The 15,980-nt window shown below is 36.2% G+C and overlaps 2 protein-coding genes across 7 annotated transcripts in view; one reads left to right on the top strand and one right to left on the bottom strand.

Moving 5' to 3' along the window:
• Nucleotides 1–779: 779 nt before the first annotated feature.
• Nucleotides 780–2,971, top strand: LOC113501984 (cold shock domain-containing protein CG9705). Its single transcript, XM_026883330.1, has 3 exons — nucleotides 780–1,007; nucleotides 1,112–1,234; nucleotides 1,831–2,971. Exons 1-3 carry the CDS (start codon nucleotides 901–903, stop codon nucleotides 1,982–1,984), a joined length of 384 nt encoding a protein of 127 aa, XP_026739131.1. The 5' UTR covers nucleotides 780–900; the 3' UTR covers nucleotides 1,985–2,971.
• Nucleotides 2,972–4,212: 1,241 nt separating this feature from the next.
• The window catches only part of LOC113501983 (huntington interacting protein related 1), a 36,335-nt gene continuing 24,567 nt past the window's right edge, over nucleotides 4,213–15,980 (bottom strand). For 4 of the 6 annotated variants that reach the window (XM_026883326.1, XM_026883323.1, XM_026883327.1 and 1 more), the window contains 16 exons: nucleotides 15,713–15,831; nucleotides 14,607–14,703; nucleotides 14,283–14,346; nucleotides 13,825–13,934; nucleotides 13,539–13,639; nucleotides 12,835–13,243; nucleotides 11,464–12,567; nucleotides 11,026–11,388; nucleotides 10,422–10,572; nucleotides 9,932–10,086; nucleotides 9,334–9,454; nucleotides 8,682–8,908; nucleotides 8,234–8,475; nucleotides 7,526–7,764; nucleotides 6,824–6,981; nucleotides 4,213–5,236 (listed from right to left, as the gene is read on the bottom strand). In XM_026883326.1, the coding sequence (XP_026739127.1) occupies nucleotides 5,207–5,236; nucleotides 6,824–6,981; nucleotides 7,526–7,764; nucleotides 8,234–8,475; nucleotides 8,682–8,908; nucleotides 9,334–9,454; nucleotides 9,932–10,086; nucleotides 10,422–10,572; nucleotides 11,026–11,388; nucleotides 11,464–12,567; nucleotides 12,835–13,243; nucleotides 13,539–13,639; nucleotides 13,825–13,934; nucleotides 14,283–14,346; nucleotides 14,607–14,703; nucleotides 15,713–15,831 (3,690 nt within the window). In that variant the 3' untranslated portion in view covers nucleotides 4,213–5,206. Of the gene's footprint in view, nucleotides 5,237–5,980; nucleotides 6,045–6,823; nucleotides 6,982–7,525; nucleotides 7,765–8,233; nucleotides 8,476–8,681; nucleotides 8,909–9,333; nucleotides 9,455–9,931; nucleotides 10,087–10,421; nucleotides 10,573–11,025; nucleotides 11,389–11,463; nucleotides 12,568–12,834; nucleotides 13,244–13,538; nucleotides 13,640–13,824; nucleotides 13,935–14,282; nucleotides 14,347–14,606; nucleotides 14,704–15,712; nucleotides 15,832–15,980 lie in introns of all 6 variants that reach the window. The other 2 variants (XM_026883324.1, XM_026883328.1) reach the window with 2 other exon arrangements.

Here is a 15,980-nt window from a genome sequence, read left to right as displayed (position 1 = left end):
TTATCTGTATGATAGCTCTGTAAAAATAAAATGACCCTATATCTTACTTATTATCATTGTAGAATTTAAATGTAAAATGTGACAAATGCAATAAAATGTGTATGTTGTATGTGTAGTATGTACCTATGTATCATGTAGGTACCAAAATGTAATAATTTTAGTGTAAAAATGTGGTACTAATAAAGATTCTCACATGTCTGTATGCAGTTCTAATTAATTCCTAAGCTTTGATAAATATTAAACCAGTCGTAATATACAACAATAGCTACCATATCGTAAACGTTTGTAGGTAGACACACATTCGTAATTAATAAAACTTTAAGAGTGAGATCTATGGCACTCTCTCACCTTCTCGGCGTATGTGCTTGCTAATCTTGCTAATTGTCTTGAGCATTTCAGACAGCTGATAAGCACAACGCGTTCACATACCATTTATTTTTATACACAAATTTATATAGCTCTCTTGCTAGTATAATTCTTAACTTATTATCATATGGCATAAAAAGTGGTTTGTAGCGTAGCTCAAATACACGGCCCTGTATTTAATAAAGTAGTCTCACAAAAAAAATCCTCTAGGTTACCGATCATTACATAGTGATTCCAAAATTAGCTTAAAATGCGGAATATTTTTCTAAAAGCGTTGTAATATATATGTAAAGGTTAAGTCTGATAATTAATATAGTTTGAATAAAACTTGTACAAAACTTCTTACAAAATAAATTAACCAAACTTAGTTTCTGAACGCTTATCAGGCTCATTTCTTGTATCGGATTTGACATTTGATATCTTTTGTAAAAAACTCTTGACGTTTCATGCAAGCGGCTCACTGACATTTTGTTTTTCTTCCTTCATGCGAAGTTCTTCATTATTTATTTCGCTCAAAACTATTTTACTGTGATCATGTCTAATGATTACGGATTTAACAGTGATGATTCTCCAAACAAAATTAATTCTCATCTACAGTTGCCAAGCCCAATTATAACGCGGCGAAACCGAACAGCTTCTACGTAAGTTTTTTGGCGATGTTTTTTATTAATTTTTCTAGAATAAGATTCATATTTTTCGCTTTTGACTCTTCTTAATGTTTTTAATGATATTTGTTTTGTTCTAGGTCAGAAAGGGCATTAGGTAATCCAATAGAAAGTGGGAAAATTAAATCCTTCTGTCGGGAAAAAGGTCATGGATTTGTTACCCCGGAAAAAGGCGGCGAAGATATATTTTTACACATTTCTGAGTAAGTGATTTTACTGCTATTAAGTTAGCTCTAATATAATCTACCAAATACTTTTCCAATTAATATCTTGTTAACAATCGTTGAACAAACATAATCGTTTAGAAATATACCTTTCAAGTAGAATGTTTATCTCACTTTTTTATTTTACTTTATATATGAAGAGGCGTAAGTCAAATTTTCGACAGTTTAAAAGTAAACACCATTTGTATCAATGCTTCATGACACGAGTTTATAGTTTCGCAAGACTTGTTTACATTCGTGATTGATGTGCACACTTAAAAAGTGGTTTCGAAACTTGGCACAGACATACAAAACACGTTAGTGGGCTCTCTTTGTAAATAAATTATCTCATACATTCCCAGCCTGTTGTTTTCATACCTACATTGTTCCAATTTGAACTGATAACACAACACAGGTACTTTTTCATAAATTTAGGCTGTTTGTGTTAACATGTTTGGAGGTCACTCAAGCATGTTCTTTGTTTGAGTTTTTTTGCCCACATATTACATATGATTTATGATGAAGGACATACTATTTTTTTTAGATCCACAAAAACTGTCTTGTTATATTTCGTATATATTCTTATTGTATTTCAGTATTGAAGGGGAATATGTGCCACTGCCCGGTGATGAAGTAATATACAGACTCTGTCCGATCCCTCCCAAGTTTGAGAAGAACCAAGCCGTTCATGTCCGCATTGTCCACCTGACTCCAGAGAAGCACCTCAAGTGGGACGAGCCCCCGTTGTAATGTAACTTGTCACTTCGGCCTGTACTTTACCATCCCAACCATTAGCAAGGTCCTCTTGCCTCCCCATCTTTGTCCTTGTGTCATATCTATAGTCTTACTCATTCTCTATTCATATTAATGTGTGTCATGCCACTTGTCTTTAATTTTTAGCATTGTGTTAGTATGTATTATTGTGCCGTATGATGGTCAACTGAATCAAGTGCAACTTTGTCAATTGTACATGTCTAAATCAATCAAATCACATGAAATCAAGAACTATGTGAGGAACTGCTCATTTTTTTTAATCATTACCATGTAATGACCAAGTTTAGCATTCGCATATGTATATTAATTGCAAAATAAATCCAGTATTTTAAAATATAGTGAGAAGCCAATTTGTGGTGCTAAATTTTCGAAGGTTTTACCATCGTCTTAAGATTTTGATATCAGATGTATTCACACAGTGAATGGCTGGCTTCTTGCACCGACATAGCCTTACAGTTTCATATTATATAGTCGGAAGTGTGGAAACATTCATCATCGACATAATTGGCCTAATTTGAGTACCACCCGTATTTCCTGTACTTAAGAGTTATTTGTATCAACTATTTTAATTATGATAGGGTGTAATTTTGCACAAATACGAAGTGCCACTGGTTAGTGATGTGTGCGAACAATTTATAAGAATGTTATTTTGATCACAGAGTTCAAAATTGCATAATAATCTCTATAATATTTTTTTTCTTTTAATCCTTGTTTTTATTCTATTGTATTAAGTGCAAGTATAATCTCAAGTTACGAACTAGCATTCCACAGCTCAAGCATTTTCTGTAGGTATGCAATGTACTGTAAAACAATTAGTTATTATTGAATTTATATTTTGATATTGTTTTGTCCTCTTTGTTGCAGAAAGTATTTAAATGATGTAATCAATACGTTCGCCTTGCTTTTCGTTTAGTTTATAGCAGTATTAGGTAATACAGCGAATATATGGAATATGTGTAAGCACATGTTTGTTTTATTGCTTATCCTCGTGACAATCTCACCGGCTTGAAGTGTACAATGATAAATGTTTGCGGTCACAAGTGCACGGTAATCTGATTACAATGGTTGCTAATTTTATTTCGGCGCGAACGTATTTCAGCTTTTGATGATAATAGCTATCTCTTATCAAGAGGATGCCGCCAGTTTATAAAAAAACAATACTGTATTAAAACATTTACGGTTCGCATTTCTTGTTCACTTTAAAAAATATTGACATTGAGTTGAAATTATCATCACCATGAAAGGTCAAACACAAGGTTATTTTATAATGAAGGGACATAGGTAAAATGTTTATCAACGCAATGAACATTATCCGAAAGTTGCCATTATCTGGGATTTATAGATAGTACTGGTTATTTGTTAAGGTGTGTCTTTTAAAAAAATGTGAACAACAGTGAACGAAGTATTTATACGTGTTTAATTTTTCACTGGGGATAGTTAAATTTGCGGTACCAACGTTACTTGTTCTCTTTTCATACATTTTTTTATTACAGTGCTCATATCGAAGTATTTTTTTACTGCCACTGTCTAAACGACAACAACGTATATTACATACACGGTAGTCGTTTAGACAATGAAGATCTCCGAGTGATAAGTAATATAATGTGTATTGACGCGCAATCCACTTGATATACTGAGCGTGTTGATCATACGATTACACCGGTCATTGACATCTATTGTATTGACTAATACGTAGTTATTTATTGACTAGCAAAAATTATGAGCAAGCTTGTTTCGGTAATTGGCCGTTACTGTACTTTTCTTTAGCAATCCATATACTAGAAATTGTGCAAGTATTTAGTAGGTAATGTAAGTATTCAGTAAGGAGTTCGGCATTGCCAGTCTGACACGACCCGCTTTCTTTCTCCAGGGCCCCAATTCTGCTGTTTACAATGGCCGATGAAATAATGGAAATTCGATTAAATTGGCACTATTATTCTAAGCAATTTTTCATCACAATAATTGGAATTTCAGTACCTACGAGGCGGAACACTAACGGTCAATACACTGAAGTTCCAATAATTGTGTTGGCAAAATCTTTAAGAGAATGGGAATAGTTTCAGGTTTAATCCAATTGCCATTCATTCATCGGCCGTAAATAGTAGAATCGTGGCCCTGGAGGTCGGACTCCAAGACATTCTTCACATTGTCAAGCTTTAGTCTTTCAAAAATGTCTATGTATTCATTGAAATGAAACTAAATAATAATTTTACACATGTAAGTATATTAGTAAATGTTATAAGGAATAAATAATACAAACGAGCGTGACAGACGATCTATTTGTTTGAATTGATTTAATAGTATAATAAAATTTATATAAATCAAATAGTTACACTTAGACTAATATTAGTGACATCCAAAGGGATTTCAAGTAGTGATCACACGAAATACACCTAAACCTACAGATTGTATTGGGGAGTGATTATGACTGCTAAGTTACAACAATTCCGCGTCATAACATGTATAACTAGTTTATTAGTAATTATAAAATATCTATATATAAAGGTACGTAGACAATTCACAATTCTTACCTTAGTCTCTTTGCTTAAAGCTCATGGTCTCGTGATCATGCTCGTCAATCGTGGGGATCGACCAGTTTAGAGGCTTGTCGGGCCTGGCGACGCGCGTCCGATGCTGCCATACCTACATGTACAACGCTGACGTGCGGCTCGCAAACGTCGATATTAATTGATCGTTATCTTAACTGATCTATTACAGTGGGTTACTTAAATCAGTCTAATATAAACCGCACCGTTATCTCCGTCACACTACGCTGCAGATCCAAGGTTAATCGATATTGTGACTCAGCATACAGCATCGATCACCTTTGGTTGGTACATGTACGTTGTAAACTACGTATGTAACAGCTCTGTCAGACCGTAATACAATTACACAAGCAACATAATTTAGCTTACAAGTGCCTAATTGGATTAGTAGATACTTAAAAATACTTGTAGTACAACGCTGTATAGCAATGCAGAATGTATACTGTATTAACTGTTTCTGTTTCACAATAGTAAACTGAGCATTTGGCAAGCATGACAATAAAAAAATCGTGGTATATTAAATGGTATAAAAATGCGAGTACAATTGTTTTCAAAACTGAAAATAACACAAGCAACTGATCACAAGCTTATCGTGTGTGCAACAGATTGTCATATCGGTTAATTACTTCACATTTGATATTTCTCTGTACGTTCAATCTTTTCCGTTTTCCATGTTTCCATTCTGTAAAAAAGAGCACTATATTAGTTAATCCAACCATCAGCTGAAGTAGTCTGTTTTCGAAGTTGAAAGTATCAGATTAAATAGAACTATGATAAGGAATCTGGGATTAAGTTAAAATGCCATAACATATAAAAAGGGGTTATAAAAATAATGGAAGATAAGAGAGGCAGTGATAACATACATTTCACATGCGTATAGCGACACACACAGAAACGTTTAAACTAACTTGACAAACACTCAAAAAAAATCAGATAGTTTAAGAACAATAAAATTATCACAGTAAGGTGTAGTATGTGACGCATGGCCGCATAATGTTGGGTAGAGAGTATTATAACGATAAGTAAATCTTGTTACGAGGCCTAATGAAAGGTTTATGATTATAATTATAAACTACATTACAATATAATATGGGCTATGCGTTACATACTGCACTGTTCATGAGCATAAAGCGGATAAACGTCTTTAGGAGAAGACTGAAAAGTCTAGCACAACGTGAACTGCTATATTCCATATCCATTTAGAATCTACATGTCGGCAGATCTACAGATATACAGATCGGCATAGCGTACCGTAGATTCCAATTGAACGATTAATATTATTGTCTAATGAAAACTTCTATCCACAAAAGAATTGCCAGAAAGAAAAAAAAACAAAAAAAGCTAGCGGTAGAAGCTGTACAATTTACAAGAAACAAAACATCATACCCAAACCAAAGCTGTATGTTAATAAGAAATACTTATGTACATTAGTAGGCTTGCTGTTTCACCGCGCATGCTTAAATAAACTGCTACGCTGCCCTCTCAGGTTGCTACGCGATAGGAAAGGCGTCGTTAGTGGGAAAGTGTTAGTGAAAAAGACACATGCAGTACACCTTTTGAATATACTGTCTTACCATGTAACTGTCACTCGAAACAAGTGACACTGATAGAATTGAGAAAATTTACGGAAGAAGAAAATCACAAGTCAAGTCTCTAATACGATATAGGGAGGAAATGGAACTATTTTAGAAGTGTCTGGTTTTAGAGGGAATTTATTTATTATTATTATTTATTATCGTATTATATGGTAAAACGGTATATGTAGTCATTTGAAGGAAGAAAAAAGTTAGTAAATTTGTTAGTACCAGTAAAACCCTCAGTTTCTAAAAGGCTCAACATTTTCTATGTAATCTTATGTGAAATTCTTAGTATCAGCTGTCTTTGATTGATAGTAGTTCATCAATCAAAGTCGTAGTCGAGTCTTGGTCTGCTTTTAGGAAACCGAGTGTAAGAACGCTGAATAAATCATGCTTAATTTTAGAGAAATTAATCAACAACCCAGAATTCAAAACACCAAAAGAAGAAGAAATGAAACGAAAAAAAATGCATTATTTTATTAATACGTTCTTCATTAAAAAGAGCAAAGGATAATATCACTTTGCTCTTTTTAAAGAAACTCATTACAATATGGAGAACAAATAGATAACGACCGAGGCAAATATTAACAGGATATGGACTAAGTTATATCTTCGTTTGAAATTCTTGGCATTGGACGTACGATCTACCTTACATTTTCATGAATTTCTACACGTGTGTGAGTAGTACATACCTCCTCTAGCTGTGCCAGTTGGTAGTGTCGCTTGCGCAGCGCGGCGAGTCGGGCGCGCTCTGCATCTAACGCGGTCTCGAGCTTGAGCGAGCGTACTTTGCTCTCCATCTCAAGTCTTCTGGTCGCCGTTAACGACAGTGATGACGTGTCTAGCGCTTCTATGGAGGTAAAGAACAGTTTTGCTTGTCAATGCTTGAATAGCTATAGATATTTACGCTAGGATAAGGCTGTTAAAACTTAGGCCAACTGGCCACATGTGGGCCTCTTACTCTTAAATTTGCTTGTCCAGAATAGTAAATTGTATTTTTCTTGAATGTAAATTTTATGGCCATGATGGTACCATACCTTAGTACTAGATGAATAAGGTTATTAATTTTTCAAGAGCTTTCTCATCCAGTCCTTTATGTTAAAAGAATGAATAGATTAAAGAAATCTAAACCCGTTTTTAAATGTCAAGTTTTGTCAGTTTTTATGGTTGTAAATTGCATAGTCATCGGGTTTGAAGCTATACTGTAAATATCAGCCTGCTAGCTTATCGGGAACTACCTCAAAATTGAGATGCAAAAATTACAAAAACAAACAAACAAAAAAATTAGTTAATAAAAACGTGAAAAAATCTAGGGGATTTTAACCTAAAATATCTTATTCAACTGCATCTCCCTGTTATGAAGAATAAGTATTATATAGTACGTGGCCACGTACCTTGCTCCAGCACGAGCGTGGAGCCGGCCTTGACGGCGGCGACGAGCGCGGCGGTGGCGGCGGCCACGGCGCGGCGCGCGGCCGTGAGCCTGGCCAGCGCGGGCGACGCGGGCGGCGCGCGCGCGTGCGACGCCGCCACCAGCTGCGCCGCGCTGCCCGCCACCTCGTGCGCCGCCGCCGACACGCCCTCCACAGCTCCCGAAGCCCCCTCTGAGCCAACAGCCTCGTCCGCTGAGGTCCTACATGAAAAAACCATCACCGTTAGTAAGACAGTGGTCAAAGCTTTCTTTCGTCTTGCTGTCTTCCGAGATTCAGAATTCAAAAGAAAAAGAATGTGAGCCTGGCTACATAACCGCCGATCTATGAGTACTGTGCATCCGTTTAGTAAGACTCGAAAACAGTTAAACTTTGGTGTTCGTACCAATCTACAGCAATAGTAGCAACGATAAAGACGCGAGAAAAAGGAGGTAATAAAGTAGGATACTATAGGTTTTGAGTGCGTCTCGAGCCTTACAGGGAAACTGTTTACCTTATTTTTTTAAACTTAACCCGAAGATAACTTGAGAATTATACCATATATTTCATCACTCTAAGCTGAAATAGTCAAATTGGATTTTCAGTGTGATTTATGCAACAATTCTAAATAGACCAGAGGCATATTCCTAAAGCAACAACATATCTTCTGTAAATATTTAGGAAAAGACATACACTAGCAGTTTAGCAGCAAACACAACAGCTTTAGACGCGGAGATGAGCCCCTCAGACCACTGAGGGTTCTTCCTATACATCTTTTGCCTGGTCTTTGGATCTCCGAGCTCGTTCTGCAGTTTCCTGGCATCCTGTACCAGGATCTTGACGGCTCCCATGAGTGTTGTGCACGCATCCAGGATTTTGCCGTTCACTTCTAGTTTGACCCCCGAGTCGCCAGCACGGGTGGCTGCTAACATACCCTGTACAAATCAGAGAACTTTTACCAAAATTCGATTCGACATTCGATAAACCATTAACAAATAATACGTTATAATTCAAAATGTCTATGCGCATGTGTCTTATATGATTATGAAACCCTTGCGCCACAAGGATGAAATTCCCCACTACAGGAGTCTTTAAAAAAGAACAGCTTATACCAAAGAAATTGTCCAAAAGACATACGCACCTCAATCTGCGATGCAGCTTCCTCTATAGCTCGATCCATATCAGCCAGTTCGTCGTCCACACTGGTAGACCCACTATTCAGCCGCTCGGCGGCCACAGCGGCTGTCATCAAGCTGCGGATCCTGCTCCGTACTTCAGAACAGTGGGAGCCGACCACCGCACCGCTTTTGACGGATTCCAGGCAGTCCTTTGTGGCGGTAAGCATTGAGCGGCATTCGTTGTTTAGTTCTAGAAGACAGAATTTACGTAATTTTTAACTTTTGAACAATCTTGCTTGGTTTTAACTGTATTTGGGGTTGATTTCGACGTGATCTAGCTAGGGAATAGGCCTTTGTCTGTGACAAAGCCTTTCAAGACTGAACAGACCGATATGAGAACGACATATCTCGATTACCACAACGTTTTCTTCTTGGTGCAGGGGCAAATGCAAAAAGAGATCTAGCTAATATACAGTTTAAATGAAGGGGCTTTCTATAGTCTAAGGCTCTTACTTCTAGACATCGTCATGATAGTTTTTTGAGGTCGTTATAATTTTCACTTAATGAGAAAACAGGTATATAAGAAGGAAGACTATCTTTTAGTTACTACGATTCTCAAAAATTATGGCATATAATTTTATTATGCATTCCTACACAATGACATGAATGACTTACTCTCCGAAAGGGTTATATCTGTAGATACATTGGCCACGTCGGAAACGTACGCCGAAAGCTGCGCGGTGTTGTGCGCGGCGAATATCACTGACCGAGCTACCGACTCCTCGTTGCCAGACACCTGTAGGTTAAATACAGAATATAGGCTATTATCATATACACATTGATCAAAAAGTTATTATTTGATGAAATGGTTTCCAATTTTGAATTGATTTTTTTTTAAAAACAATCGTAAATAAAGTGGGGTCATAATGTGCCATAGGCGACAAGACAGGAAACGAACTTTTAATTGCTGAGCTACCGAAGATAAGATTATGATTTACTTTCAATTATATTTTTTTTTTGCCTTTAACTGCATTCTTTACGTAACCTCTGACACAATTGTAATACATACAACAAAAACGCTTTTTGGTTGCATGCAGTAGAATTACGCAATAGAACTGCACTTGATCTCGGATTGCACGCCGACTACAATTGAATCGTGTAATCGGAAGGCGCGTTTGGTTCGCAGTTCTATTGCAGTCGAGTTCACTGCATTACGACTGCATTTGAAATACAATTCAGATGCAGTCCATATATCTAGAACCTAAGTACTTACATCACTAAGCCTGGCCAGTTCCTCCAGCGCTTTAGCAGCTAGATCAGCAGTAGCGCTGACTGTGTCGTGCGAGTTGACGTGTTCGATGGACGCGAGCGCACCGTTCGCGACCTCGTATGCCGCCTCGCCGGCTACAGTCACCAGGCGAGCTGTTTCTGTATGCCGAGAGGGATAGTGTGAGTATCGACTAAGTAATGGAATCATACCTTTTTTGATTAAGACAAAGTCTTAATTTGTTTAAAATATATTAAATCTAGAAAGAAGTTTTTAAAAGTAAATTGTTGATCGAAGATATTTTTCAGATTTATAGCAATATTTTGTAACGCAACTCAGTTGAAAAAATTGTATTTGTCATGTAGGTACTTTTAGGGGACCTTTAACTTAGTACTCATTACAAGCATCTATGGTAATTTTTGTCAAATTGGTAAAGTGCATTGTACAATGTACATAATAAGCTAACTAAACAGTATTACAGTGAAAGTATACTAACGCTTCTGCAAGGCCTTCTGCGCCTCTTCCAACTGTATCTTGACAGTCGCTAAATCAGCCTCGAGCACAGTATTGTGTTGCAACAAATCCTGTAATTCACACTCCGCATTCAATCTCTTACTCTCCGTGTGTTCTAGCCTAGTCTCCAATAACTATACCACCATAGAAGAAGGTACGCAAGTCCCAAGGTTCCAAGCGAGTCGAAGAGCGCAGTCCGAAAGTAATCCATGCACAGCGATGCAGGCGTAGACGTAGAGAAAAGAAAAACATGCGGTTTAGATATATTTACATGCAAGCTCAACTCGAGAAAGTACAACTAAGTCAAACAGTGAGCTCTATCTACATGTAAAACGTGTAGAAAATAAAAAAATAAAAATAAAGAATTTAAATTGAAAAAGAAAAACGAAAAATAAAGAAATCATAACTACTAGAAATGACACAAGACCATAACCAAATGAGGACCCCAAAGCCTTGTAGACACAGTTAGTGGTAACAACGCTATCCATAGTAGTGACGTCACACAAGATGGCCGCCACCAAACTGAACGTGTTCCTCGAACGTGGTGTAAGACGACACACTTCACTCAACGCCACTGTGTTCCTAACCTGTTTCTCTCGTTCTCTCTCAGATATATGGGCATCGATATCTTCTTTCTCTTTCGATTTCAGTTGTTTAAACTCCTCTAATTCATCCTTCAACTTCTGTATAACTGTCTCAGCCTCGCTAATAGCCTCATCCTTTTGAATAATACGTTCGTTCATAGTAGTTTCTTGATTTTGTTTTGATGCACTTAATTCAGCAATCTCACTTTCCTTTTCGTTTTTATATTGCTCAAATTGTAATTTCAATTCGTTGATATCATTGGTCAGTTGAGTGGTCAAAGATTCCTTCTCTGATTTCAACTGATCATAGATCTTAGTTAAATTATCGAGTGCTTCTTTTACTTGCAAGTGTTTACTTTGTAATACCTATTTAAAGACAAAGGATTAAAGTAAAGAAATCGTGGGACGACACAATACAACAAGATTAATTATAACACAAACCTCTTTTTCTGAATTTAGTTCGTTAATAAGTTTTTCATTGTCTTGCTGCAATTCTTCTTTGAGTTTAGTAAGTTCATTGATTTTGTCATGTAGCTCTCTTAATTCTTTGTTTTTCATAGCTATATTCCTTTCGTTTCTGTCGACGAATGTTTCGTGTTCATCCTTCATGGTGAACAGTTCATCGCTACCTATTTCCAACTGCGCTTGCGTTTCGGATAACTCATCCTTAAGCCTTGTATTCTCGTCAGCCAGTTGAGTAACTTCAACATTTAATGTAATAACTTGTCTATCTTTTTCAGATATCATGCTTTTTAAATTTTCGATGATTTCGTCTTTAGATTCCGTGAGAATTTGTAGTTTATCTTTTAGAATTGTCAGCTCACAGTTACTGTCTTTCAGGCGGTCTTCGTAAGAGAGCTTTTGTTCTTGTAATTGTTTGTTTCTTTCATCAATGATAGCCTGAAGTTCTATTACATTTTTGGACAATGTTTCGCTTTCGAACTTCTGTTTATCACCAAATTCAGATCTTTCTTCTACGATCTTATTCAAATTGGTTAATTCATTATTTTTTTCATCAATTGCTTTCTGTAATTCTTCTTTTAATTGCAGGAGCTCTTGGTCTTTAGAAGTTTCTAGATCTTTTAAGTTATTTTCCAGGTTTAATATTTCTGTCAACTTTTCAGTTAAATTGTCTTCTATCTTTTGTTTTTCTGCTAAGACTTCTGTCAGTTGTACGTTTAAGTTATTTTTCTCATCCGTTAGCTCTGCTATCAGAGCTTCATTAGTATCTTTGCTTGCTATTAGTTCTTCAATCTTTGCTTGTAGATTAGAAATCTCAGTCTCATTATCATTTATTTTGGTTTCGTGATCAGTGTTAGAATTTTGTAACTGGATTTGTAGTTCTTCTAGTTTATCTAAAGCCTCTTTAATTTCAGTTTCTTTAGATTTAAGTTGATCATCAAGCTCTTGGTTTTTAGTGACTAATTCGTCTCTCATTTTCTGGTTCTGAGCTGTATAGTCAGTTTCGGTAATCGTAAGCTTATGTTGTAACCCATCAATTTCTGATTGTAATTCACTTACGAAATTGTTTAGTTTTGTTACTTCCTATTAAACACAAATGTTATTGAAATAGTTACACAAATCTGTATTAACCGTTACTTAGTGTATCTACATTATATTTGTTAGAATGTGAAATATACCTACAGGAAAACAAGGCCTGGGTCTACTGTATCACTATACTAAGGTTAGTTAGTATTAGGCTAAAGCAAGGATTAAATATAAGTTATACTTTAAACATGCAGTAAGTCATGCTAGCAAGCTTTACACATACCCTATGAATATAAAACTATCTACAAAATATACAGTACTGACCTCTTTTTCTTGAGCATGTTGTTGTTGCAACTCGGCTACCTGTTTTAAAGCTGCCTCACGTTCTTCTACTACCTTTTTGTACTCATCCCCACTCTTCTCTCGAAGCCCTACCAACTCCTCTTTAACTCTTGTCAGCTCTACTTCTCTTTCTTCCTTCTCTTGTTTGATTCTGTCTAATGTTTCTGTGGTTTCTTTCAGTTCGTTGGTTATTGTCGTTAGTTTTTCTTCCTGTTCTTTTGTTGCTGTTTTGTGTTCTATTTCTAAGGCCTCCATGGAAGCTCTGAGTGTTTCTAGTTCGAGTTCTTTTTGTCTGGATTGTTCGAGGTCGGCGCGTAGACTTGTCACCTGTGATTTGTAAGCTTCAACCTCTTCGCTTGCTGAAGCGCTTTGTTGAAGCAGTTCGACATCTCTGTAAAATGTTAACACAGACGTCGTTTGTAGTGTTGTTGTTAGTTCAGTTGTGCGGACAACAATTTATGTCAGGACTCCTTTATAAAAGGGTGTCTTTGCACATGAAACTTGTATGTTTGTAAACCCTCGAGACTCAAGGATTCAAACCCTTACCCTTTACTGCGGAAGGACTATAGTTACGCTTGGGCGATCTTACATATATTATTTACATATAAAATTTCATAAGTTAAAGACACTGTATTTTGGTATATTATTTAATATTAAAAAATAAATAAAAAATATCTACAACTTACTTCATCCTATCGTTTAGTTGTTGCTGTAGCGCTACTTTAGCGCTTTCGTGTTGCGCGGCGGCCGCTCTCAGGTTTGCTGACAATTTATCCACTTCTGCTTTCTAAAACAGATATAACTTACTTTAATAGTAAGCAAGATTGCTTGATTTGGTTTGTGTGTAGCGGAATCGTAACAGATTTATTGAGATTCTCTACGAACAATGTCCAACTTCTTTTTGAGATGGTTCAAGTGTATTAAAAGATTTGTCGGTTTCACAAATGTCAAGTTCATTATAACAATACAAACCTGTCTAATTAGCGTGATGTGTTCTTCTCTCAGTTGAGTATATGCTCCTTTTAGCTTCTGGAATTTTTCGTCTGTTAATTTCGCTTTCTCTTCCGTTTCGTTGAGTTTTTCTGAAACAAGAGCAATTTATGTCGTTTTGTCACTTGTACAAAGTGTTCAAACGAGTCAGCGTTCATCAAACTGTCTATTTGGCTATCACCTCATCGTACTTTGTTTCCCTGTTCAAGTATGACCTGATTATGATTTTGTATGATAAGCTTGTATTTTCATTTAAGAACTTTTAAGACGCTCTTGTAAATTTTTGCATGCTTAGATACAGCTATTCAATTGCGACCAAGCTTTGTTTTACCACGTTTTAACTACAAGCCAGCGAGGCCTTAACAGAGAGTTGAATTATACGAGTGGTTATCATATACATAATAATTATCGCGTTTAGTGACTAACATCGTTTAACTTACGTTTAATTTCAGGCGTTTGTATCATTAACATTTCCGCTTTCGATTTCTCCTCTTCTAATTCTAGCTGCAAATAAAAAAGTAAATTATTTAGTGACGTCATTGAGACAGGCCGAAATATTACTGGGTTAGATATATTACTCTGGTAAACAGTCACATTAAGCTCAGGTTAACGATACTCTAAGTCTAGATCTTTTAAACATGAATAAAATAGAATTCATTACAATCTTTATGCATTACTACATTTTTTTGGTACAATTTTTTGAGGTAACCGACTCCGTAAAAAAAAGATAAAAGTTACTTGTTTTGTAAGTGATAAATATTTACCCTGGCGTTCTGAAGTTGCGATTCCAGCCGTGAGCTATGTTCTCTCATGGATCCTAAAACATTATTCCGTTCTTGAACTAGCTGCGATACTTCTGCCCTGTTCAATAATAAATAACTTTAAAATTTGTTGGAAAAGCAATGGTATCAATTTGAAAATTCGACCTTTCGTGATTGTTTTAAAGTTGTTTTTACGCCGCAAGGATATTTGCGAATTGGGCTTATAGATTCATAATTATACAGATTGCACTAATTTACCATTAAAACCATTGGTTTCGTTTGATGTAAAACCTGCTCCGTATTGATATAGTGTTATTCTAAATAATAAATTCATAAATATGCTATTTGTTTAGCAATCCTTCATTCAACTAAAGTCTCTAGAAGCCAAACGCCAGAAGGCTGGCCTGCCTGGAAGGCCGGATTTTTATTTGAGTAAGAATTTTTTAATTTATATTTTTTTAATGTATAAACGTTGATACTAACTGGCTAAGATCGAAGAAATATTTTGCAGTAATATGCACTAAGTTGTCACTGGAAATCTTTCTTAACACCGATTTTGTAATGTTCGCCAAACATTTTCAAGACTTTGTTTATTGTCTTTCGTTAGTAAACAAACACTATAATACTTCGAATCGTGTTCTTTGAATCGTGATGTGTTTGCGGATGAGCGGAAGGTGATCTTGTCTGAATGCTTGGCATACTGCGAGATGAGACCGTGATTGAGTGACGTCTTATATGTTTTACTTTTTAAGTTGAATTTTATTATCTTTAGGAGTGAAAGTGGTTTTTGCCGTACTAATAATCCTATTAATATTACTAACGTGAAAGTATATTTATATCGATGTATTTGTAGGAACTTGGTACACAGATAGTTTATAACCAGGATTAAGTTTTTATCCAGATTTTAATGTTCCTATAGGATCAATTTCGATTTGTAGCGAGCAGGCCCACGGGCAACAACTGGTAAAAACATTTTTTTTTTAATTATATACCCATGGAACATTACTAGAATATAAATGACGGTCAACGGTTTACTCACGCGTATTTATCGGGAGTGCCCCACTAGTTTCGGACCCAACCGGAGTCCTTAATCATGAGCTGACGCTTACCTCATTCTTCTAAGTTCGTTCTGTAGGTGGTCAATAAGCCGGTCTCGCTCCACAACGGGATCTGGCTGCGGGGAGGGCGTGGGTCGGGCCTCCAGCTCCTCCATATGGTCAGATGGTGCCTATAATTGTGGGTGGATTTATAAAATGCTATCTATTATTTTTATATATTTGCGCAGTTTTAATGTATAATGGACCTTTGATTTGTCCCATGACTGTTTAAGTCGCTATGAGGCTGGTAGTTTTCATTTTAGGCTGAAATGACTTATTT

The sequence above is a fragment of the Trichoplusia ni genome, chromosome 16, assembly GCF_003590095.1.
Source record: "Trichoplusia ni isolate ovarian cell line Hi5 chromosome 16, tn1, whole genome shotgun sequence".
Classification (NCBI taxonomy): domain Eukaryota; kingdom Metazoa; phylum Arthropoda; class Insecta; order Lepidoptera; family Noctuidae; genus Trichoplusia; species Trichoplusia ni.
The sequence above is the reverse complement of the archived record's forward strand: the minus strand, read 5'-3'. Positions and strand labels throughout refer to the sequence as shown.